Here is a 24352-nt window from a genome sequence, read left to right as displayed (position 1 = left end):
TTCCACACAAAATAGGAGGAGAACTCATTCATTCATTCATTTTCTACCGCTTATCCTCACTAGGGCCGTGGGGGTGCTGGAGCCTATCCCAGCTGTACACCCTAGACTGGTGGCCAGCCAATCACAGGGCACATATAGACAAACAACCATTCACACTCACATTCATACTTATGGACAATTTGGAGTCGCTAATTAACCTAGCATGTTTTTGGAATACCGTTTTTTTTTAATACTCGGTCGCAGTGGTGCTGGAACCTATCCCAAAAAAAAGCCAAAAAGTTACCACTTCCACACAAAATAGGAGGAGAACTCATTCATTCATTCATTTTCTACCACGGGAGTGGTGGGGGTGCCTTTCCCAGCTGTCTTCGGGCGAGAGGCGGGATACATCCTGCATGGGCAAACTAGCCGAGGGTGGGATTGAACTCGGGTCTCCGAGCTGTGAGGCCTGCTTGCTAACCACTCGACCACCGTGCAGCCTGCTGCTTTAGTATTTTTGGAGATTTTTGTCAAATAGTATACCGAAGTATAATTCCAAGCATGTCATACGTGTCCAATGGGGGAGGGGGTTGTGTACCCGCCTCTTGATTGACCACATGTTGTCAAAGGGATTTAGGTTTGGGGAGTTTCCTGGCCAGTTCTTGGATGGGCGGGAGAAGTTGCTTTCAGGGGATGTTTTGATCCCACGCTTTATCCACGGCTGTGTTCTCGGGCAACATTGTGAGTGCCCCCCCCCCCCACACGTGAACGATTTCAGTATGGTTTACTGTTGGCATGACGCAGGACTGCTGGGAGCTCTCACCTTTTCTTCTCTGGACCAGCTTTTTTCTGGATGCCTCAAACAATCAGTAAGGGGATTCATCAGAGAAAATGTTTTAACCCCCCCCCCCCTCCCCAGTCTGCAGGAGTCCAATATCTATCTTTTGCAGACTAGACCAGCCTGTCCCTGATGTTTCCCCTGGAGAGAAACGTTTTTTTTTGCCTGCTTCTTGACATCAGGCTATTTTATAAAAGTATTCGCCTTCACTGTGTGTGCAGATGCACTCCAAATACTGCATTGGTGATGCCCCCCCCCCCCACAATCCTGCTGGACTTACTCGGGGGCCCTGGTGGCTTCTTTACAGCAATTGCACCTCTCTTTTTTTTCCCTTCTGTGGTGACATCAAACAAAACACAAGTCAAAATAACAGCAAAGTCTGAACTCTAAGAGGTCGACCTCCAAGTCGGTTGCTGACTTATTGACAAAAGATCAACTTTTGGTGCATGAACATCCCTGACATACTCAATATCTCAATTCCCATAATTCCGATGCCATTTTTTTTGTATAGCTACACGACTATGCATCCTTTCTTTGTCCGATAGCTTGGCACGCCGATTCATCGAGTGTCCTTGAATACCCCCGAGAGGCCCTCATTCCACCTTCACTTGCCTCCGCACTCTCTCCAGCGCTACTTAAGCAGATGGCTAAAGGTGGAAAAAAATAGAACTCAATGAACCTTGTAGCAGCTGTCCTCCGTCACATGCTCCATAATGCTTCCACATGCATTTCTACTAACACACACACACATGAAATGTCTGTTTTATCTTCACGTATTGCTCTATTGTGGAGACAAATATGTCCTATAACAGGGGTCTCAAACTCAATTTACCTGGGGGCCACTGGAGCTAGGGTCTGGTTCCAAAAAAACCCCCCAAAAATGCATTTATTAAAAACAGAAAAATGAATAAACTTTGCTTTGGTTCCGATTTTCTACAAAAAAAACTCTGATAAAACATTCCAATGCTCTCAAATATCTTACTTTTTATTTTTCTACACAAAATAAGATGAAAATTAAATAAACAAATCAAGAATAAAGAAAATCAATCAATCAGTAATAAATAAATATAATAATAATAATAAAACACCAAATAATAAAAACTTAAGAAACCACATATAGTTGATGGGTAGACAAATTATTTTTTTCAGATTAAAATGAACAAAGCATTATTAGAGCCCTGTAGACATGACAGAACACGACTATAGTCACATTTATACTCTTTTTATTTACAACATATTGCGCAACTGCAGGGTCTTGAGACACATGCTAACTCGCAAACTAGAGAGCTAGCGACCTAAACGGTAGCCTTCAAGTTATTTCCTTTAAACTTAAATAGCCAAAAACTTACCACTTCCACACGGATAGGGAGGATAACTATTAACAGTTATTTAACCTTTAACATGAACATTAATCAAACGTAATAATTTTTTCTGGGTACATGATACCATACAGCATCCATATCAAAGTTGCGCGGGCCGCACTAACATTAAACTTTCATGTCAAGGCGGGGGCCTCAAACTAGTGTCCTGCGGGCCACATTTGGCCCGCGGGCCACGTGTTTGAGACCCCTGCATTAGACTATTTGGACTAAGCATGTCCTACTGTTGATTAGAAGCCTAAATACCCGGGCTAGTTGCATTCTCCTCCCGGACCGCTCCGGATGAGGAGAGGCACCCTGGTATGGATAGCAATGAAGCATGTAGCATCTATTTCCAGATTATCACAGCTCTAATGGTGAACAGATGGTGATAAATTGCCTCTAATACTAATGCCACAAAATGTTACAGGCGGTCATTTACACAAGTAGCTTTGTCACTTTTGCCCATACGATGTGGCAAACTGGTAAGTGATAAATACAACAGAAAATACATACACTGCATCATTTCATAAGAGATATTATAAGGAGATTGTTGTCTTGTTCATAAAAATAGGCCATTGTTATGTTCACCAAAAACACTTATAATCAGCAACCTAATACCATCTGATTAAAGTATCATGTCAAAAGTCAACAAAATACACAAAACCCTCTCACAGGCCCCATTCAGCAATGCAAATGAGTGTTTGAGGAATTATTACATAGGCTTAACCTTCACTAACTAGCATCAAACACAGACGCCTACGTTGGTTTGTATGTTGACTAATGCTGCCCTCTAGCGGTGTATTTTTGTATGTGTAACATGTTATTTTTTTATGTCATCAGACTTTGGCTGTGCAACCATACTTCATGGACTGTAAAACATTTATGAACCACAAAAAATTGGGAGTTCAAATACAATTAAGCTACTTTTTTAGCATAAATATTATAATTATTTAATATATTAACTCTTCCTGAAAAATGTACACATACATCAGATAAGTATTGTTATGTTTTTACTTAATAGTAGTAGTAATAGTCATCCATAATTGAGGATGGTTCACTATACTTTTAAATAGCTCCACAATGTAGTACTAATGCAGTACTATTAACAAAAGCATCCCTCTCAAACTGAACTGATTGCACAATACTATATTACTTTTTCAAAATGATATTGTTATTACTGCTAGTGCATATTCCAATATGCAGCCATACAAAAGAGCCTACATACCGATTATTGTATTCTCACTGTGTTAAGTGGCGATATAAATGTGAGAGTATTGACTACATAGCCCACAAACCACCGCGCCAGCCGCCCACTCCTCTGTGACGATGTTGTCCTATTAGTCATCCAATGATTGCCAAGAATTTGGTGATTGACGCACAAGTCACGTGCTCCCATTGGTTTCTATGTGGTTTCCAGGAAGTGAACGCCACCACTTGGAACCACCTCCTACATGTGAGCCCAGTCGGCGGCACCACGCGCGGCGTGTGGAGGAGAGAAACCGGCAGGAAAGGCAACGTCATCTCTCGGACCACAGACTAGACGTAGCCCAGAGCCTAGAGAGTGGAGCGGCGTTGTCCGAGACAGGTACGGTATTTATAATCATAGTGTTTTTAACCCCAAACAGTGAAATAGTAAGGTAGTCGATTAGGATAAGTACGATGGAAAAGTAGGTCGAATTAGATAAGAACCGGGTGGACTTTAGGGCCTGGCAGACTGTAGGCCCGCTAAGACTCCGCGCACTTTACTGAGAGAGGGAGCCCGGGTAGAGGCTCTCTCCGACGGTCAGTGCGAGTTGTCGGTGCTGGTTGGGTGCCTTAAATGACACCCTTCCTTTGGCGAGGTATATGACCAGTTAATAGTTATCAACCTTTTCATATTGTGACGACCTCCGTATATTTATTACCTATTTTGCTACATTTTAGGAGCTGAACAACTACAGCTGAAAGATGGCGGACGACCCCAGCGCAGCGGACAGGAACGTGGAGATATGGAAAATCAAGAAGCTGATCAAAAGTTTGGAAGCTGCCCGTGGGTAAGGATGGGGTGCTATGTTTGTCCCGGTGGTGGCAGTAAGGCAGTAACTCGGTATTAGTAACACGGTTGTGGTCTAATGTGTGAATGTGTCCCCGTCGCAACAGCTGGACATCAGCTAAAGGGCCGACTTTGGGAGTGGTTAGCTTAGCATTGCTAGCTTTCTGGCGATGTGGGCTCGCTACTAGCTTGCTAGTGAATGGGTGCTGTCGTCGCATTTAGCCGGCCTGTAAAACATTAGTAATTACGTGACTGTCTCGACGTTATGACTTATCCGTGTATAGCTATCACCGACGACAACAGAGGGAGTTGTAAAAAGACGTGTTAAATTGAGTCACTAGCGATGCCAATGACACCCGTTATAGACGTCATCTTTGGAGGGAGGCCGCCATGGATGTCTTTAGCGAGAAAGCACGTTGATGCAAGCGAGAGGCCGGTTAGCTGACTGCACACACTAGCCACCCAGTCGACTGCCATGTGTTTTATTATGCGACGTTACATGGAGATTCTTTCCAAAACACCCAAATGGACTCCTTTAAAAGCGTCACTATACAGTCATTGTTTCTTAATGGCCAACCGTGATGAAAATGTTGTTGCTGATGGTATGGGAGATATGGACGGTTGAGTTCAAAGCTAGCAGCACAGCCGCTTTCCAGCGAATCTCCACCATATTCACTTATATTGTTTGCTACCTACCATTCAGTTCTATGCCAGCTTGCTTGTGGCCTGTGAACGTGGAGAAGTGGAACTTGTACTCAGCCCTGGCTTTCAAGGACAGATCTTGTAAACTATGACTCCGTGAAGGCCACTGTTGTTTTCTCATTTTGCTTTTTATAGCTGTATTTACTTAAGGATTTTCCAAATTGTGTTAAATGTTGAATATGTTGTAAAATACAGCTAAGTAAAATACACACAGTCAAAATTGTGGTACATCTACTGGTAAATGATAATAAATTAAGACTAATGGATCAATTAAATGCCCATGAAGCATTTTAATCTCATTTGCTGATTAGGGCATTAAACAGTAGTGTACAATATTGACTTTTTTTATTAGCTGTAGTGTCAAAAATTACCAAGAAATTTACAAATATATGGTTGGAATATTTCACGGTTTTTGTGTATGTGTGCCCCGTGATTGCCTGGCAACCAGTCCAGGGTGTACCCCGCCTCTCTTCTGATGCATACCTTTGACCCTAGTGAGGACACGCGGTACAGAAAATGGATGGATAGATATTTCAATGTGTGTACTGAACCTATATAACACTCACACTTAAGTTGAACTACTGAAAGAAATATTCAAATTGATAGAGTTGCACCCGTATGTGGTGCTTGATTCCTGTCAATGCATTCGTGATTGGGTATTACATTATTAAGTTGTCGTATATAGCCTAGCTTTGAATGTGTGCCAAGTAGTGTATACTAACTTTGACTTCCCTCTCGCTTTAGTAACGGCACCAGCATGATCTCATTGATCATCCCACCCAAGGACCAGATTTCCAGAGTGGCCAAAATGTTGGCGGATGAGTTTGGCACCGCATCCAACATCAAGAGTCGAGTCAACAGGCTCTCCGTACTCGGGGCCATCACCTCTGTACAGCAAAGACTAAAGCTGTACAACAAGGGTAGGTGAATATAAAAACATAGTAGCACCCCTTCACATGCACTACTTGTGGGTGTGTCAGTAATCTTCAAGCAATTGAAAATGCAAAGCAAAATGCCAAATTTTAATATTTATTAGCATGTAGGCCACACAGTCAGGATATTGCAAAGACCAGGGTTTGATTCTGTATCTCTGTGTCGAGTTTGCATGTTCTACCCGTGCATGTGTGTTTTTTCTCTGGTTACTCTAGTGTTCTCCCACATCCCAAAAACTTGCATATTATGTTAATTGGCGACTCTAAATTTTCCACTGTTATGAATGTGAGTGTAAATGGTTGTCTACATGTGCCCTGCCATTGGCTGGCGCCCAAAGACATATGGGATAGACTCCAGCATACCCGCGATTCTAGTGAGGAGAAGCGGCATAGACGATGAGTGGATGGATAATAAGAAATATAAATACTGATAACTTAGAAAAGCCTTTCGTTTTTCAGTATGTGTGCAAAAAGTTTGGACATCCTCTGGCTTAGTGCCTATGAGCAGAAGTCTAGCTGGAACAGTGTTACAAACCAGCTATGAACAGGAAATTAGCAAGTAGACTAATGAGTAAAGACACAGTAAGTTGAAATGTATATATTACAATATGGATTGAAGGTCTTAGTTCCCATATCCTAAATATGTAATTTTCATTGAGAACTGCTTTTTCTTAATAAGATGATCCATTATTTTACTGTTGTCTCCACAGTGCCTCCTAATGGCCTCGTCGTGTACTGTGGCACCATTGTTACAGATGAAGGGAAGGAGAAAAAAGTTAATATCGACTTTGAACCTTTTAAGCCAATCAACACCTCCCTGTATCTGTGCGACAACAAGTTCCATACTGAGGTGACCAATGTTTGCTCATTCGTTTTCATTGGACTTTTGTTTGTAAAATGTTCAGTCTGCCTGACTTTTTCTTCTGCTACGCAGGCATTGACGGCCCTGCTCTCTGATGACAGTAAGTTCGGCTTCATTGTGATTGACGGTAGTGGGGCGCTATTTGGCACACTACAGGGGAACACCAGGGAGGTGCTGCACAAGTTCACTGTGGACCTACCCAAGAAGCACGGTACGAAACCACAATGCACACAATATGTATGCTGTATAGATTTGGGGCAAACCACCAGGGACATAAGGATTAAACTTCATTACCATTAGTGTTCCCATCAATATGTTTGTATTTTCTGTCCTTGTTTCAGGCAGAGGAGGACAGTCTGCTTTGCGTTTTGCTCGTCTAAGAATGGAAAAGAGACATAACTATGTGAGGAAAGTAGCCGAAACAGCTGTCCAGCTGTTTGTCTCTAACGACAAAGTCAACGTGGCAGGGATGGTTCTGGCTGGTTCTGCCGACTTCAAGACCGAGCTCAGCCAGTCTGACATGTTTGACCCAGTAAGTATGTACTCTTACACAAACAAACTTTTAGAATAGCAAAGGCTCCAAATTCGTCCACAAAATAAAGTTCAATCCAAAAGGGGCTGTATGCAACAGGTTTGCCGGCTGACTAGAGGGTGCCTGTAATGCACTGTAAACATAGCCCGCCCTCTTCCTGCTTTGAGTATGGAAAGTACACGCATTGAATATGTTTGTTGTCAGCTAATGATAGAAATTTGGCAAAGTTTAGCTCCTCACATTAGCTCTCATTGAATGTATAGCTTATCTGAATAGCATGCATGCAACATTTTTGGTCACTTCTCCAAGACGACTTTATGTGTGCGTGTACACAACAGCTGTGAATACCAGTTAATTTATTCATTCATTCATATTTATAAGTGAATTTCGGCACAAAACTAAGCAGTCACATGAAACAGTATATGCATCTTGTACTATTTAACTAAATGATGGTTTTTTGTTACTATTAACAGAGGTTACAAGCCAAGGTTCTGAAGTTAGTGGACATCTCCTATGGTGGGGAAAATGGTTTCAACCAAGCAATTGAGCTGTCGGCAGAGGTTCTCTCCAATGTCAAGTTCATCCAAGAAAAGAAGCTAATAGGTAGGCGGTATGGTTAACACAGCAGAGGAACTTTCAACACAAGCACTTCAATCTTTCTTGTGAAGAAACATCTATTCATTCTTTCTTCTCTGGCTCTCCAGGGCGATACTTTGATGAGATCAGTCAGGACACCGGGAAGTACTGCTTTGGTGTGGAGGACACACTCAAAGCCTTGGAGATGGGAGCCGTGGAGATCCTCATAGTCTATGAGAACTTAGACACCATGCGTTACATTTTACGTGTACATGGGGCTGAGAGCAACGGAGCCGAGAACGGTACACACACAGACCGCTTATGTCACCTGATTGGGAACCGGGCACTTTTCTAATCAAAGAACTCGATGTGTTTTGTTTGATTCATAGACGAGAAGACTTTGTACTTAACACCAGAGCAGGAGAAAGACAAGTCTCATTTCACAGACAAGGAGGTATCTTAATCTACTACACAGATTTGAAAGCACTTTGACTGTCTTAAGTTTTTTGTTTTTTTTTAAATCCTGATTTTGATTGTGTTGCTAGACGGGGCAAGAACACGAACTGATCGAGAGCATGCCGCTGCTAGAGTGGTTTGCCAACAACTACAAAAAATTTGGGGCCACGCTGGAGATCGTCACAGACAAGAGCCAAGAAGGATCCCAGTTTGTCAAGGGCTTTGGAGGCATTGGGGGTGAGGACTTTAATATGCTACAACATATCATACAATATATCATAAATTAGGAAAATGGGAAGACAAATGTGAAATAACTCATTTCTATGAAGTTAAACGTAGATATCATATCAGTTTTTACAACGCCGACTGGATAGCTCCCATTGATTGATTGATTGATTGATTGATTGATTGATTGATGCTGATCTTTGACCTTTGTCTCCTTCCAGGTATCTTGCGGTATAGGGTGGACTTCCAGGGCATGGAGTACCAAGGAGAGGACGATGAGTTCTTTGATTTGGATGACTACTAGGTAGTCGGGGACTGATATTGGGAGAGAGAGAAAAACAAAACAAAGCAAAAGGAAAGAATGAAGAAATAAGGAAAGAAAAATGCCACCTCTCTTGCAGCAAGTGAGGGGCTCAACTGTGTTGACCACATAATGACAGACAACTTCCAATTTACTTGTTGAATACACAACGTTGCACATACATTTCATCTGTACACACATTGAAGTACATCACACAGGCTGAAGAGGAGTGAAATTTTCTTTCATCCAGAGAGGGAGAAAAGCCTTTCCTGAATAAATCCCTGCCTTAGAGTGCTGGTTCCTTCCCCTAGTTGGATTGGACTCGACTCATTTTTGTTCTTTATCTCCCACTCCTACCCTCCATTTTGAATGAACACAACAGCAAGTTCCCAGATTGTTTGCTGCCCTCAACCCACTATGAAGATGAACTTTGGACTCTCCAAATATTAGAGAAAATGTATTTCTTTTCTTCCCATCCCTCGTTCCTCCCCTCAATGCTTTATCTGTTTTTTTTTTCCATTTTTTACTGGCAACTGCTGCTGTTGTATTTTATGAGAGTGGGGGATTTTTTTTACCTGGGTTTCTGTAGAGAAAGGGGGACAAAGTATTAAAATTTGAACTGCTGAAAACCATTACTACCTCCTCATCTCCTGTGCTCTCAGTCTGCCTGCCGCCTTGGAGAAAGTTGAAGAATATCTCCTTGTTTTCCTGTCAGATGTGATGTGATGATGCATGACTGGACAAAAGTACTTTTGAGTTGTTTAATTCATTCACCAGGATCCCGCAACTTTTGTTTGAAACCCAGTGTTTCCGAAATTTTAGCAGCACAAATCAAAAGTATTTGTTCGATTTGTTTTACTACTAAAATTAAACCCCTCCCATTTTTGACAGTCTCAACATATGTTCAGCTAGTGATGTGTGTTTGTACTGTTTGATTGTTTTTTATGAAATTGCACTCGGAGAAAAGAAGATGCAAAGTTGACAACCTAAACCCTATCAGGAAACAAAAGCTTAGTTGAAAGTAAGATTACTAATTTGCAAAAACCAATCAAGTCCCGTAACAGTTTTTTTTACATTTCAAGCATAGTGTTCAAATACAACACATAATAGTCATGTTAACTTTATTACAAGGAGGGGTGTCACACGGTTTACCAGAGCTTTGCTGAGTGAACTATCAAACGGGAATTGAAATAAAGTCAGATTCTACTTTTCACCTAGGTTTCTGCAGCATCTCGTAGTAAAGTCATGCGGACTGAGCTTGCCTTAGCATGTTCCTCTTCAGGATAGCAACAGCATCTTTAGCAAGGGCCTTTTTGTTTGGGGGAGTCACCGGGGAAAGCCTTAGTAGCCCGGATTGCCAATCAGTAACCAGCAAAATCACAAAGCCACGCCCCGTTACGACGATACGCTCCAATCAGCATCTTGCTTCCACGCATGGGCGTTTCCATCTCCCCGCCCTCTCTTTCACAGTGTCCTACCCAATGCTGTGTGCTTGAGCAAAGCGAATGACGTCTCTGCATTTGCGGGCCGCCGACGCAGGGCTGGGTTTCCATTTTCAGAGCGAGTTTCGGGGGGGATCGTCAACATGGAGCCGGAGATGGAAGACAAAACGTTGGATCTGATGGTAAGATTCGATTCGCTGCGGCATCATGGACATACGGAGTGTCCTCCGTGTACGAATATGGGGGGAAACGCAGAGACGCTGTTTCGAAAGCGAGATCACACCGAAGCGGTTTATGTGGAGAGGTGGAGGAGAAAAGGGGGACCAGGAATCGAAGGGAGGGCCTGAAATCATCGATACATTTTAAATAATATCACACATAATCACTATTATTATTGAAATATCTTATTGTTGTTGTCGGATGGCTGGGAACTACATACCAATTAGGCTAATGTTGGCATTTTGAATTGTCTACGACGGATTCGCACAGTTGTCGGCCGAAGACAGTTGAGGTTTCTCGGGTAGTGTTCACTGCGGTGACGCTGCGCCACTTTAACTGGGCCCTGTGATGTTTAGCCTTCCTGCTAGCTCAGGCTAAGGAACGAGCAACCACTTAAATATCACGGTTATGTTTACACATTAGGCGTGTGATGATAGACTTCACGGTAATAGACGTGGAAATATCACGGCGTGCCCTGGGCCAATCGGAATGTTGCTAAAATGCTCACAATGTGAAGTATGAGTGTTAATATTTTTGAAGTGCGTAGAAGGAAGTGCACTACCTTTTCATTCATATAGCATTAGCGAGGTAGCTAACACGCTAGGTGTTCTTGACATTCCTTTCTATATCAGAATAGACACTTTGTTGTGACAGTGAATATCTCTTCGGCTTATTAAACATAACATACCGACAGACACGCTGGATATAGTTTGTTACAAATGATAGTTATTTAGCCCGTGTATTAGTGTTTATGTCCAACCATTAGCTGTCGTCGAAAGCTAGCAAGCTAAAGTGTTAGCATGTGAAAAGCCATTGCTTATAATGATAAGGATTGGACTCGTATCAGGCGATTCTGGTTATTTCTAGAAGTTTAATCGATATGTATGTTTTGTTTTTGATGTGTGGAGATTCAATAGTATAGTTTTATGTGGATATAAGAGCCAGATATCAGTGCAAATAACTCTTCACTTTGTATTGTTGTTCGAGTGCATGCAGTATCAGCGTTATTTTGACTTTACACACAAACTATGACCTCTCATTATATATAGCTAAGCAAACTTAAAAAAAAAACAAGATAAATGAGTCCACTGTCAACTAGATGTGTATATGGTTTGCTACTACTAAAATGTGTTACTGCACAAGTACACATTTTACATTGGTGATTTACTGCACACCCTTAATAAATTGAACTTTGTGCCTTTTGGAGTCGGAGCTCTCTGTTTATTGGTTTTATTTGTGTCTGGGCGGGACTTCCGTCCAAATGAGAATAATTGAAGCACTAATCACGCCGCCCCTCCTAACCCCTCTGCACATCCCCGTCGTAGTTGACGTCTAATAATGCTTCTGTGTGTATCCGTCAGTATTTAATGTGTGCTGGAGTGTGTGTTCCTGCGCTCACTGTGCAATGTGTGTGTAGCTCTAATACTGGTTTTCCCCCCTCCCTCACTACTCCCCCCAATCCCCCTCCCTGCTCTTCTTTTCTCACCTTTGACGGACACACACTCACAATCCTCAATTCCCAACTAAACCTCATTTATTTGTTTATCCATTGATGTATCTTAACACTCCCGCCACCTCTCCTACTCCACACAAACTCTTGACAAATTGCATCCACGCGTGCATTTATTGATCCACCCATCCATTCACTCATCTCCTCGGTTTCCTCCTTCCATTTCCCCTCATCATCACCTCCCCCCTCGTCTCTTTTCCTTTACTTCACATCTCTTTCTCTCTCTCTTGCTCTTCCTTCCCTCACCCTATCCACTTGGTTCTCCTCCCTCCCTCTCTCTCTTTCACACAGTGCTCTGTGCCTCGCTCTCTCTGGCTGGGCTGCTCCTCGGTGGCTGAGAGTTTGTGTGCACTCAGGTGCCTGCAGAGCATCCCCTCCACCCGGGCTCACAACCAGGTTCTGCCTCTCTCCTCTTAATTCTGCTGCTCCTCCTCCTCTACCTACATCCCCCCTGCCCCGCCATCTCCTTTCTCTTTTCTTTGCCCACTCGACATGACTTCTCTAGCATCCATGGAACCCTACCTACCTTCCAACCTCCTCACCTAATGTTGTCCTTCCCTCCTCGTCGAAGCACACCGCTCTCAGGTCTCTCTCTGATGCGTTGCCAGTCTTTCCCCGCTTAAAAACCTAAAATAAAATTGACCTTCTATAATCAAAGTCGCAAGAATCATGTAAAGTCTGAGTCATTTCGAAACATTTGGAGTTGTGGAATTCATTATTCCTTCCAAGTGGAAAGGAGGAGCCACCATCACCCATCCTCGTGGAGGTTTTGGCGGCCGAGTTGGGGAGGGTCTTCTTTCAAGCCCTGAGAGACTACATGCTTGCTTGCCTGCCTGCCTGGCCGATCCTGGTCTGTCTGTTCCTTCTTTCCCTCTCTTCTTCTCCTGCATGATCATCAACACCAGCAAGACCATCTTGGCTTCTTAACCCCGTTTGCTTGGGTCTTGATATCAGCCATTTTTATTTTGTTTGTGTGGATGTGTCGATGGTGAACGCAGATGAGTTCAATCTTGGTCCATATTTTGCACAGCTGATGAATCAACTTCAACTAGTTTGCTGTCGAAAGAGAAACAATGTGATGTAAACAATGTCGTGCACATTTCGTCCAATCAGAAGCCCCAAAAAGCTACCACAGAAGACTTGGTTGAAGATTATAAACACCTCTATTAATCAATATGGTGATATTATACATGCAAAAAAAGTGTACAATATCTTTAAAATCGTTTGTTTTGATTGTTTTTTTAATGGCCCATGTGTCTTATACACACACACGCACACACGCAAACACCCATAAATGATGAATCAAACACCCATAAGTCAGCCACTTCATGGTCTGTTGGTAAATCTGGGAAATTCAGTTAAAATCCCATCTAGTACGGAACTGCAAAAACAGGAAGCGAGTCTGACTTGGTGAGCAATATATATATTTTTTTATGAAATGAAGTCTCTCTGAGATTAAATCTTGAAAATTAGCAGAGAAAAGTCTTCATTCGTTCTGTGAATATGTCTTTTATCAACAGACTGCTGTCTAATCTTTTTTAAGGCGGTGATATCACTCAGCCTAAAACATTGAAAGGCTGCCTTGCTAGCTTCTGAGTACCACTCAGCTTCCTTTTGTTTTTAAATACAGTACAAAACTTTAGTGGAAGTTTAACCCTCCACTGTACAGCATTTCAGTCCTGAAACCCGTCACTAAGCAAAGAAACCACTTGTGTTGTGTTCTTATACCATGACATTCATATTTCCAATTATATGGAAGAATTCAACAAGAATATTGTCCAAAAGTGTTTAAAAGTTAATTTCATTCTACCCTTTTCAAACACTGATGATCCTCATTCAAACATTGTGTACCGTAGCTGTGCTAAAAAAAAGCACAAAAAATTTGCATATGGACTTCATCATTTTTATGAATGGGAGTGAATGCTCCATACAGAAAATGTTAATAATCCTATCTGGTGATGTATGTACCAGGGATGTCCTGATCCACATGTTTTGATCCAGTTCCTATCCTTTTTTTTAAATAATGATAATATGCTTTTGTTATAAACATGAGTTTGTGGAATTGAATTATGAGAATAGCTCTTCAAAGCATTAAAAATAATGCAACCAAAGTGTTGCTGAAATGACTTTTTTATTGCCGTATAACCAGTATGACCAACTCCAGCTCCCCGCAACGTGACACGGCACTCCGGGCACAGTGAGGGGGAACTACCGCTGTACCTACAGAGCCTTATATCCAACGTGCAAAGTGAAACTAACTTCACCATGGTGCACCACGGACATGTCTGGATGGTATTGTTGCGCTTTCTCCTACATGTGGGCGACAACTAGCTTCGATGCACATTACCGCACCTAGCATATAGCATATTGGCTCTTTGTTATGAACATGATGCAGCAACCGGATTGGTCCGGTCTCGTGGCGGAAGCCGATTATTGTCCCATCTTGAAACATACAGCGGAACGGCCGTCGACATCCCTAGTATGCACAGTCGGTTGGCGTATTTCGGTTATGATTAAAACACTGTTACATCGAAATCATGAAATTTTTTTAGTCTTTTTACTATTGCCGTTTTTTAACACCACATCTGTTTCACTATCACTATCTGATTTTAATTTCAGTTATATCACACACTGAAGCCTCTGACATCCAAGATGCGATACTTTAATTTCCTGTTCTGTTCCATTGCAACGTACCCTGCGAAAAAGAATAAATTTGTAACAGTGATCATTTTTTTTTTACCCCCTGTGGGTTTGTGTGTGCAAGCGTGCGTGGGTTGGTGGGCGTGTGTGCGTGTGCATACATGTGTTTGTGCACGCAAGCCTCAAAAGTCATGACGGTTACCCTTCCTTGGCTGTTTTTTCGTGGCATTTCTCTATCCGATGCTAACCACACGGCTGTTCTCCTGGCTCAACACGGTGCCCTTTTAATAAAATAATTTACTGACAGCAAATGCACTTAATCTACACATTTTGTCTTTTTTTGTGTCCACTTTAAACAGAACACGTCGGGGATGGACTCGCAGAACCTCGTGGATGACCTGTCGCCAAAGAAGAACACAGTTCTCAAGGTATGTTTGTTGTCAGTTGGTGGTGATCCATGATTATTGTATTATTGCACTGTGGGTGGAAATACTACAGCACAATACACACCTCATTTGATTTGACCTAACATAGGAATGGACTGCTTGTATCAGAGATTTTAGATACAAGTTGATATAATCCGATTTTCTTTGCCGATATCAGACCGGGACGCCGCTTGTATCATCACACTTTTCCGAACCAGCACATTTTGAATGACTGTTCTTCTCACAGCTTAGTAATGGTCCTGTTGTGGGCTCCCGCAAGCGCCCGTCAGAGGGGAACTACGAGAAGGAGAAGGAACACTGCATTGCCCTGTTCGACCAGTGGTCGGAGGCCGACCAAGTGGAGTTTGTCGAGCGTCTGATATCCCGAATGTGCCACTACCAGCACGGCCACATTAACTCCTACCTCAAACCCATGCTGCAGAGGGACTTCATCACTGCGCTGCCAGGTACGGCCGCTAACAGGAATGCTGTGTCAACGTTTTGCTACATCATGTATGTAATACATCTGTCCCTACTTTTCCAGCCCAAGGCTTAGATCACATAGCGGAGAACATTCTGTCTTTCCTGGATGCACGTTCACTGTGTGCGGCCGAGCTCGTATGTAAGGAGTGGCAGAGGGTCATCTCAGAGGGTATGCTGTGGAAAAAGCTGATAGAACGCATGGTCCGCACTGATCCACTCTGGAAAGGACTGTCCGAGAGACACCAGTGGTAAGAACGGGCACACATGCGGTACTAGGCTACTATTGGTTTAGATATTAAAACCCTACATCAGGGGTCTCAAAACTCAATTTACCTGGGGGGGGCGCACTGGAGCTAGGGTCTGGGTGAGGCTGTGTCACCATCAGGTTAAAAAAAATATTTATTAAAAACAGAAACATAAATAAATAAACTGTCTTCAATGCTTGTACTGCTATAACCTTCACTTTTTCAGTGCTTTGGTTTCGGTTTTCTACAAGAAAAGTTCTGATGAAACATTTCACCGTTTTCAAATATCTTAATTTTTATTTTTCTACACAAAATAAGATGAAAAAATAAATAAACAATTTAAGCTGTCATTTCTGGGTACATGATGCCATACAGCATCCATATCAAACTCACACATTAAACTTTCATATCAAGGCGGGGGCCTCAAAATAGCGTCCCGCGTGCGCCATTTGGCCCGCGGGCCGCAAGTTTGAGACCCCTGCCCTACATGGACATTTGTGTCACACCTTCTGGCATCTACATTAAAATATTGGGTGGATTTGGACTATTTTGCAAAGCCTTAAGTATAAAATGTGGTTGAAATAAGAGAAGGGAAAAATAATGATAATAATAACTGCTTTTTTTTTTTTTACCCCCATAGGGAGAAATATCTGTTCAAAAACCGCACATCAGAAGTCCCACCCAACTCTTATTATCACTCCCTTTATCCCAAAATCATCCAAGACATAGAGGTAAGAGAACCCTAAATGTGAACTTTGTGTAAGTTTCTGTTGATTCACCTTTCTCCCCTTGCAAAGGAAGTTTGTGTCACCGACCAACAACTGACACGGGGATTGCATTGGTTAATCAGCAATCTATTTCATAACTCCCATAAGTTTCCCTATTTTTGTCTCAGTAGTACACTTCATTTTAAACCAACCACCTCTTTCTGTTTTGTATTTAGTGTTATTCTCCTTTAAAAACACATGACCTCTCTAGGATTGCACTTTTTTTTTCTACTTTTATCCTTGCGGTTCTCATTGTGGTGCTTTTTCCTTTTCCTCCAGACTATTGAGGCTAACTGGCGATGTGGCAGACACAATTTGCAGAGGATTCAGTGTCGCTCAGAAAACAGTAAAGGGGTTTATTGTCTCCAGTACGATGACGACAAGATCATCAGTGGCCTTAGGGACAATTCCATTAAGGTTTGTATGTTTCTACAATGTTCAAAGTGTCATAGAATAACAGGTTGTTGTTACGAATATCATATAAATTATGTTGACAAAGGGTTATTTTAAAGTTTATGAAAAGGAACATTACTTTAGCCTGGTAGCATCAAATATTACATTGGACTTTTACATTAGTTTGCTTTTGTGGCTGAGGAAGTGAAACCTTACTGTCGGCATGTTTCAGTCTGTCCCCGTATGGCCTCAGTAATTAGCATTGATCCCATCTGTGTGTGCTGCATCATCAGAAGCGGCAACCCCAAGCGTTTATATTGAGGTCTACATAAATACGCTTGTGGTTATTTTCTACTATAACTGCATATTTATGAAAGTAACCTTTCATTTGTCTCAATATGCACCATCATCTTCCTGCCGCGGGTCTTAGCCAGAAGACGGTGAGAAAGCAAACAAGTGAATTATAGGCTAAAAGGGCTCAACTCTAGTGCTGTTGTGCGTCCCACTTATCTGTCTGGCCTGGGAGAAAAGGAAGCGAAGATGATGAAGAGGAGGGGAGGATAGTGCAAAAGAAGCGGATTTGTCATCTTATTGTTCTGCAGGAGGCTGGCGTGCGCCCAGGGACGCACTAAATTGCTCTCCAAGCGCACACGTACAGCCCGCCTCAGCAGCGGGGAAATGGGGCGTGAACAGAACATGAGCATCACAAATGACAAATGGCCTTTCTTTGCGTGACCTAAATCTGCACCCAATCCAAAAATCACTCATTTATTCCTCTCCTTGTGTGTCCTCTGTGGTATTGTCCCTCTTTCTACCTGCAGATATGGGATAAACAGTCACTGGAGTGTCTGAAAATACTGACTGGTCACACGGGTTCGGTGTTGTGCCTCCAGTATGACGAGAGGGTCATCGTCACTGGGTCCTCTGACTCAACTGTTAGGTATGAAACATATTTTGTCACGTGTAAAAAAAATAATTTTAGACTTTCTTTTTTGTCATTGCACAATAACACAGCAGTGAAATTGCCAACAAAATGTTGTTGCCTGGCTCCCTTGTAATAATAAATAATAATGTGGAGAATAAATAGATGACATCAAATATGAACAACAATGTACAGCGTAAACAGTAATTTGTACAAATAATTGTTTGCTATCATATTGCTATCAAATCATATTGAAGGTGCGGGTAAGTGGGCATTCACGGGCAAGATTTTATTTATGAAGTAATTTGGTTTGCACCTTACAACAACGCTGTACGGAGTACCAAAGGTGGCAGCAAGTCTCACTTAAGTCTCAAGTAAACTCTCAAGTATCGACGTCTAAATCAAAGTCTCAATACAAGTGGAGTCAAGACCGAAGTCATAGTCTTGAAATATTGCAGTGCTTCCAATTCATAAGCACTGTTTAGTGCCTCCGAAGTAACAATCTATTACATTTCACTAATACAATGAATGCAGTTTTAATTATTTTTTAAATAACATCAAGACCTCGTCACTAAAAAAAAGAGCGCTGACTTAGCATTCAGGATTCCCACACATTTGTTGTTGGTTGATTGGACGTTAACAGATGCATTCAATGAGGCCGACTCAAAGGGAAAATATGCTGTCTTGCTGGAAATTACATAACGAGTACAAGAGTTGAGTACTTTGAATGGGGACACATTTAACTCGACACATTCACAGAAATAGTCATCGGACTAACTAACGCCCAAGTCATTGATGTCGAGCTGCAAGTATTTGATTATATTGTCAAGTCAAACAATAGTCACCAAAACTGTGACTCAAGTCCGCAGCTCTTACCTTGAATTTTTATTAACATACAACATATTTACCCACACAATTCATGTGTGCTAAAATAAATATGAAGTTCCATGCCCAAACCACTATGCTAGACCGGTTCATTCATTTTCATTTTCCCTGCTCTCTTGTGCATGACTGCTCAGCAAGGAGTAAGCATTGCAACTATTTAACTTCACGATAATGTCTACTTACATATTTGTGCCATTTTTCCACAGATGTAACTTTATTATCACATCTATAATGCGGATGTTCAGTTTCTTTTAAGGCGCTCATTAGTGAACTCCAACCTGCATTAATATGAATGGCCAGAAGAGGGCGACTTCACATAGTATTCAGAAAATTATTCAAATTTTCCTATATCAACTAATTTGATAAACTGTTGAGTTTATGGTCTTTATGACTGATTTTATTCATCAGTTCATTAACTATGGCATTTGTAGCTATTGCCACCTTTTTTACAGAACAATATACATATGTCTTATGTCAATATGTATTATTATTAATGTCCATTCTGTTCTGGAGTCACACCCGGTTATTAAGATACAGCACAGTCCTATGTTGTTCTCGTGGGTTAGTGTGTAAACAGCCATTATTATTCTGTATTGTAAAATTAGTTATCATTATATTCTCATATCTCCATTTTGCTTTTTGCTGCCTTTTCCTGCTGTCCCATCCACACACCTCTTTCTGCCTCCTCTGCAGGGTGTGGGAGGTGACAACGGGCGAGGTACTGAACACGCTGATCCACCACAACGAGGCCGTGCTTCATTTACGCTTCGCCAACGGCCTGATGGTCACGTGCTCCAAGGACCGCTCGATCGCCGTGTGGGACATGGCCTCCCCGACGGACATCAGCTTACGTCGCGTCCTTGTGGGCCATCGGGCGGCCGTCAACGTGGTTGACTTTGACGACAAATATATTGTCTCTGCCTCAGGGGACCGCACCATCAAGGTACCGGGAAGCTCAGATATGAATATTACACACATCGGTGCGTTAATGAAGCGGTGTTTATGTGTCAATATTCGGCTTTCATCTTCACGTTGGACTTTTCAATGCATACCTGACTTTCTCATAAATCACGCTGGAAACACTCCCACAGTGTAATTACTGTGCTCAAGGGTACAAGTTATCGTTTTTGTTAAAGTTTTGTTACTTTGTTATGCAGGTATGGAGCACCAGCACCTGTGAATTTGTCCGTACTCTAAACGGTCATAAGCGGGGGATTGCGTGTCTACAGTATCGGGATAGATTGGTTGTGAGCGGCTCATCTGATAACACAATTAGGTAAGTTTGTTAGCATAGGACTGTGTTTATCAAATGGGGGGGGACCTTCTGTAGTAATGGGTTCATTCATGCTTAAATAAAGATGCCAGCAATGTTGACATGCAATAAATGCTGGTGCCAATCATACGGTGTAACAGTGTGGTTCCTTACTTGACTTAGGTTATGGGACATTGAGTGTGGCGCATGTTTGCGAGTGCTGGAGGGTCACGAAGAGCTGGTGCGCTGCATCCGCTTTGACAACAAGAGGATTGTCAGTGGTGCTTATGATGGGTGGGTAATATATCTCTATGAAACACTTTGTTTTTTTAAACAACTACTACAATTTCTGTCATGGTTCTCGTTTGCAGTAAGATTAAAGTATGGGACTTGCAGGCAGCATTGGACCCGCGAGCCCCTGCAAGCACACTATGCCTGCGAACTCTGGTGGTGAGTGCTCATACCTGCTGCATGTACGCCTTAATTAACTCATTCGCTAGGTTTGAGACATAGTCATACATTTTTTTTATGTGCAAGGGGAAAAAGAAGGGATGACAATAGAAGAGAAAGTCTGGTGCAGTTTGTAGTTAGTACAAATGGCCACAAGGTGGCAGAAGTGCATTTGATAAGAGCTCAGCATGCATCTTTCCCATGTATTGATTTGCTCCTTAGCAATCAGGCATTGCAAACCCATGGAGGAGTGTAACATACACACAGTTCAAATCTAATCTTTTTTTTTTTGGTATGTTCCATGTTTACATCGCCCTAAAGGACAATATTCTATAAGTCTTGAAAGATCCGTCAAAATCATCTACTGTATGGGGGTCTTTTGAAAAATGTGTTTATGGATTTATTTACTGTGTATTTGTATAATTGTACCTGTTAGTTGCTAGTATTCTTTCAACACAATTTCAAATGTCCTAATTTTTCTTCCTAGGAGCATTCTGGCCGCGTGTTCCGTCTGCAGTTTGACGAGTTCCAGATCATTAGCAGCTCTCACGACGACACCATTCTGATTTGGGACTTTCTCAACGTCTTGACCAATGGCCAGTCAGAAGGGCGGTCTCCATCCCGCACCTACACTTACATTTCTAGATAGCAGGTACGCGGTCGCACACACACACACGATTGGAATTCTGATTGACTTGGGTGTAAAAAAAAAAAAAAAAAACGCTTCATCCTGGAATACTTGCATCTGCCTTCAAGATGTGTTTTTATGCTGATGGGGGTGAAAAGATACGCAAGCATGTCTTCACAGTTTAAAGCATCTGGCCTCAGACTGGCTATCCAAACTAGTTTTAGTAATTTGTTGTTTTTTTTTTAGTCGTGTAGAATTACCGCCAACTTAAATGCTGATCCCTTTCAAGTGTGTCAAATGTTCCATGTTTCCATACAAATGTGCCCCGTCAATGAATGATTCCAGAGTGTGTGTGTGTGTGTGTGTGTGTGTGTGCTTCACTCTCCACTGTACGCACATCTGGCCTTACCCTTCTGTGTTGAACAGCTTTTTCCATCTGCGCTAGAACTCAAGAACACCGAGGAATGTTGCCACATCTGTCCGCATGTCAGCTGACTTTAGTTTTTCTGATATTGTCACGTGGATCCGAATAACTGATGCATTTACTTACACAATAACAATAACAGTTTGAGAGAACGTCTGCAGGTCTTGCAGGCACAAGCCCTGCTCTCACATTGTGTAAAAAAAAAAAAAATCTTATTTTGCTGTCGTTGTCCCCCCCTCCCCAGGTGGCTCCACCCACCGCACCCTCTCTTGTTGGAGCCCAGGCCTGATTGGGCTTGATGGGTGCGTCCATCATGGAAAAGGAGCCCATCTCTCTCTTCCCCCTTCTTCTTCTTCGTCATCTCTCTGTCCCAACATCCACGCCCGCTCGCGCCTCCTTCCGGACTCGGACAGGACCTCCAAAAAACGTGTGCCCGTTTTCCACCAGCGCTAAAGATGCCCGACAGTTGAACCAGCGTCGTTTCACCTTCTACTAATTTATGTTTTGTAAAATACACTAATGACAGTATTAACAAACCCTATATAAGTCACTTTCCCTCCCCCCCTGAAAAAAATGTATGAAGCTTCTGCTCTTGAGTTTTCCACCCCCCCTCAGCCAAAAACAGTCTCGACAGATAAGGAATTGCTTCTAGTTCTATTTATGTTACACACAAATGCCCACACAGGGTGGCACAGCGGGACAGAGGATGGCCGGAGCTGTGACGCAGGAGAAAAGAGACTCTTAAGGCGGCTCCAGGAAAAGCAGGGAATGATGAGGCGGAAACGGAGACGGAGGGAGTGCACTCGGAAGACCTCGTGTGTCTTCACTCCTCGCCGTTCCTCAACATCCAAACCCCCCCCACAACAACAACAACTACTCTCCTTCCTGCCTCATGTCCCCGCCCCTTCACCCCCCCTTTCTCCCAGGGATGCACACTAGCTTGGAATATGGGGGCACACCTGAATTGAGTGCGCTTACGTATGTGGACTCGGAACAGCAAAAAGCGTCGGACATGCATGTGAGGTTGCCATGGATACAGCGACCTCAGCTATTTTCTTTCTCTCTATTCTATTTTCTTACTGTTTTTTTTTATAACAGTTATTTTCTAATTTTATTTGAGTATGTTTTTGGTTGTTAGTACAAAATCCATACTAGCCCCCCCCGCCCTCTTTTTTCGCTGTTTTTCTTTCTTTCTTCTAACGTCATCTCCTGTCCGTTTGTCCCTCTCACTCCATCTCTGTGCTTGCTTTTGGTTATGAGAGAAGCTGGAATTCCTGAGCTCCAAATTTAGTTGTAAACAGACTTGTCTTGTCAAAAAAAAAAAAATTGTGTTGTATATTAAAAATGATTTTTTAAAGAAGAAAATGACCTTATTGTGAATAAAGTACTTGACAGTGAGTGTTGAGCCAACTGTAATGCGGACGAGTGTCTAATTGTTATGTTGTGTGTTTGTGTGGGAACCCAACAGGGCGGATTTGGACTCTGCTTCCTCCCCCCCCGTTTGCACTTGCAGCACTCAATAAAATTTTTGTTTCTTTTGTAGCGCTGACCAAGTTGGATATATTCCTTGCTGACTAATGGAGTCAACTCATTAGCTTTTGCTTTAGTTTTATTGAATTATATCAAAATTCCAACTTTGTAAGCATTCTTATGTATATTTTCCAAGTTTAAGCACATCACTATTGAGGTGAGAAGGCACGCCCCCTGCTGGTAAGAAGTGGGGATGGGTAGTGACGTCACACGCCGACTTTGGAGCCACGTGGTGCCAACCTGTCCAGCAACCATGTAATGGAATATATCCTTGTACTTGAGTGGATTGGATTTTACCGTAAATGTCCGGTTTTCCGGACATCTGGATTATTACCGAGTGGACTGACAAGTGGATCCGAGTCCGTGAGTGGAACTACGGCTTTCATCTCAGACTTAGTGGTAAGTGTTAGACATTTGGTTTATTGTCACAAGCCGTGACTATTAACATGTACACCAGGGGTCTCAAACTCAATTTACTTGGGGGGGGGCACTGGAGCTAGGGTCTGGACAAGGCAAAAAATATAAAAAGAAAAATATACAAAGTTTTTCAGTGCTTTGGTTCCGATTTTCTACAATAAAAGCTTTGATAAAACATTCCACTGTTCTCATATATCTTAATTTTTATTTTTCTGCACAAAATAAGATGACAAATAAATAAACAAATCAAGAATAAAGAAAATCAATCAATCAGTAATAAATAAATATAATAATAAAAACTTAAGAAACCACATATAGTTGGTGGGTAGACAAATTATTTTTTTCAGATTAAAATGAACAAAGCATTATTAGAGCCCTGTAGACATGACAAAACACGACTATAGTCACATTTATACTCTTTTTATTTACAACATATTGCGCAACTGCAGAATCTTGAGACACATGCTAACTCGCAAACTGGAGAGCTAGCGACCTTAAACGGTAGCCTTCAAGTTATTTCCTTTAAACTTAAATAGCCAAAAACTTACCACTTCCACACGGATAGGGAGGATAACTATTACCAGTTATTTAACCTTTAACATGAACATTAATCAAACGTAATATTTTTTTTCTGGGTACATGATACCATACAGCATCCATATCAAACTTGCGCGGGGCCGCGCTAACATTAAACTTTCATATCAAGGCGGGGGCCTCAAACTAGTGTCCTGCGGGCCACATTTGGCCCGTGGGCCGTGTGTTTGAGACCCCTGATTTAAAACATATTGCGCAACTGCAGGGTCTTGAGACACATGCTAACTCGCAAACTAGAGAGCTAGCGACCTAAACGGTAGCCTTCAAGTTATTTCCTTTAGCCAAAAACTTACCACTTCCACACGGATAGGGAGGATAACTATTAACAGT

The 24352-nt window shown here is 42.2% G+C and overlaps 2 protein-coding genes across 3 annotated transcripts; both read left to right on the top strand.

The window, feature by feature from the left end:
- The first annotated feature begins 3595 nt into the window (after nt 1-3595).
- LOC131110305 (eukaryotic peptide chain release factor subunit 1) lies at nt 3596-9428 on the top strand. The gene is made up of 11 exons (XM_058063291.1): nt 3596-3763; nt 4102-4211; nt 5657-5832; nt 6555-6694; nt 6779-6917; nt 7048-7238; nt 7712-7841; nt 7943-8116; nt 8204-8268; nt 8360-8507; nt 8717-9428. Exons 2-11 carry the CDS (start codon nt 4126-4128, stop codon nt 8797-8799), a joined length of 1332 nt encoding a protein of 443 aa, XP_057919274.1. The 5' UTR covers nt 3596-3763; nt 4102-4125; the 3' UTR covers nt 8800-9428.
- An 826-nt stretch (nt 9429-10254) lies between these two features.
- Nucleotides 10255-23023, top strand: fbxw11a (F-box and WD repeat domain containing 11a). Of its 2 annotated transcripts, none has more exons than XM_058063667.1 (13): nt 10255-10420; nt 14967-15035; nt 15280-15499; nt 15577-15763; nt 16401-16491; nt 16807-16944; nt 17742-17860; nt 19421-19670; nt 19885-20003; nt 20163-20273; nt 20351-20429; nt 20917-21081; nt 21726-23023. In XM_058063667.1, the coding sequence occupies exons 1-12, from the start codon at nt 10382-10384 to the stop codon at nt 21076-21078; spliced, it is 1584 nt and encodes a 527-aa protein (XP_057919650.1). In that variant the 5' UTR covers nt 10255-10381; the 3' UTR covers nt 21079-21081; nt 21726-23023. The 2 variants fall into 2 exon arrangements, with proteins under 2 accessions (XP_057919650.1, XP_057919651.1); XM_058063668.1 differs by lacking the exon at nt 10255-10420 and adding an exon at nt 12277-12363.
- The last annotated feature ends 1329 nt before the right edge of the window (nt 23024-24352 follow it).

Source organism: Doryrhamphus excisus, chromosome 23 (genome assembly GCF_030265055.1).
Source record: "Doryrhamphus excisus isolate RoL2022-K1 chromosome 23, RoL_Dexc_1.0, whole genome shotgun sequence".
Lineage (NCBI taxonomy): Eukaryota > Metazoa > Chordata > Actinopteri > Syngnathiformes > Syngnathidae > Doryrhamphus > Doryrhamphus excisus.
This window is presented reverse-complemented; position numbering and strand designations above follow the sequence as displayed.

Bases quoted from the DNA above. Each gene is read 5' to 3' on its own strand.
- fbxw11a (XM_058063667.1), top strand. From the start codon at position 10,382: ATGGAGCCGGAGATGGAAGACAAAACGTTGGATCTGATG. The intron at 15,500-15,576 runs GTACGGCCGCTA...CTACTTTTCCAG, and splicing joins CTTCATCACTGCGCTGCCAG to CCCAAGGCTTAGATCACATA. The intron at 19,671-19,884 runs GTACCGGGAAGC...TTTGTTATGCAG, and splicing joins CAGGGGACCGCACCATCAAG to GTATGGAGCACCAGCACCTG.
- LOC131110305 (XM_058063291.1), top strand. From the start codon at position 4,126: ATGGCGGACGACCCCAGCGCAGCGGACAGGAACGTGGAGATATGGAAA. The intron at 5,833-6,554 runs GTAGGTGAATAT...TTGTCTCCACAG, and splicing joins ACTAAAGCTGTACAACAAGG to TGCCTCCTAATGGCCTCGTC. The intron at 6,695-6,778 runs GTGACCAATGTT...TCTGCTACGCAG, and splicing joins ACAACAAGTTCCATACTGAG to GCATTGACGGCCCTGCTCTC.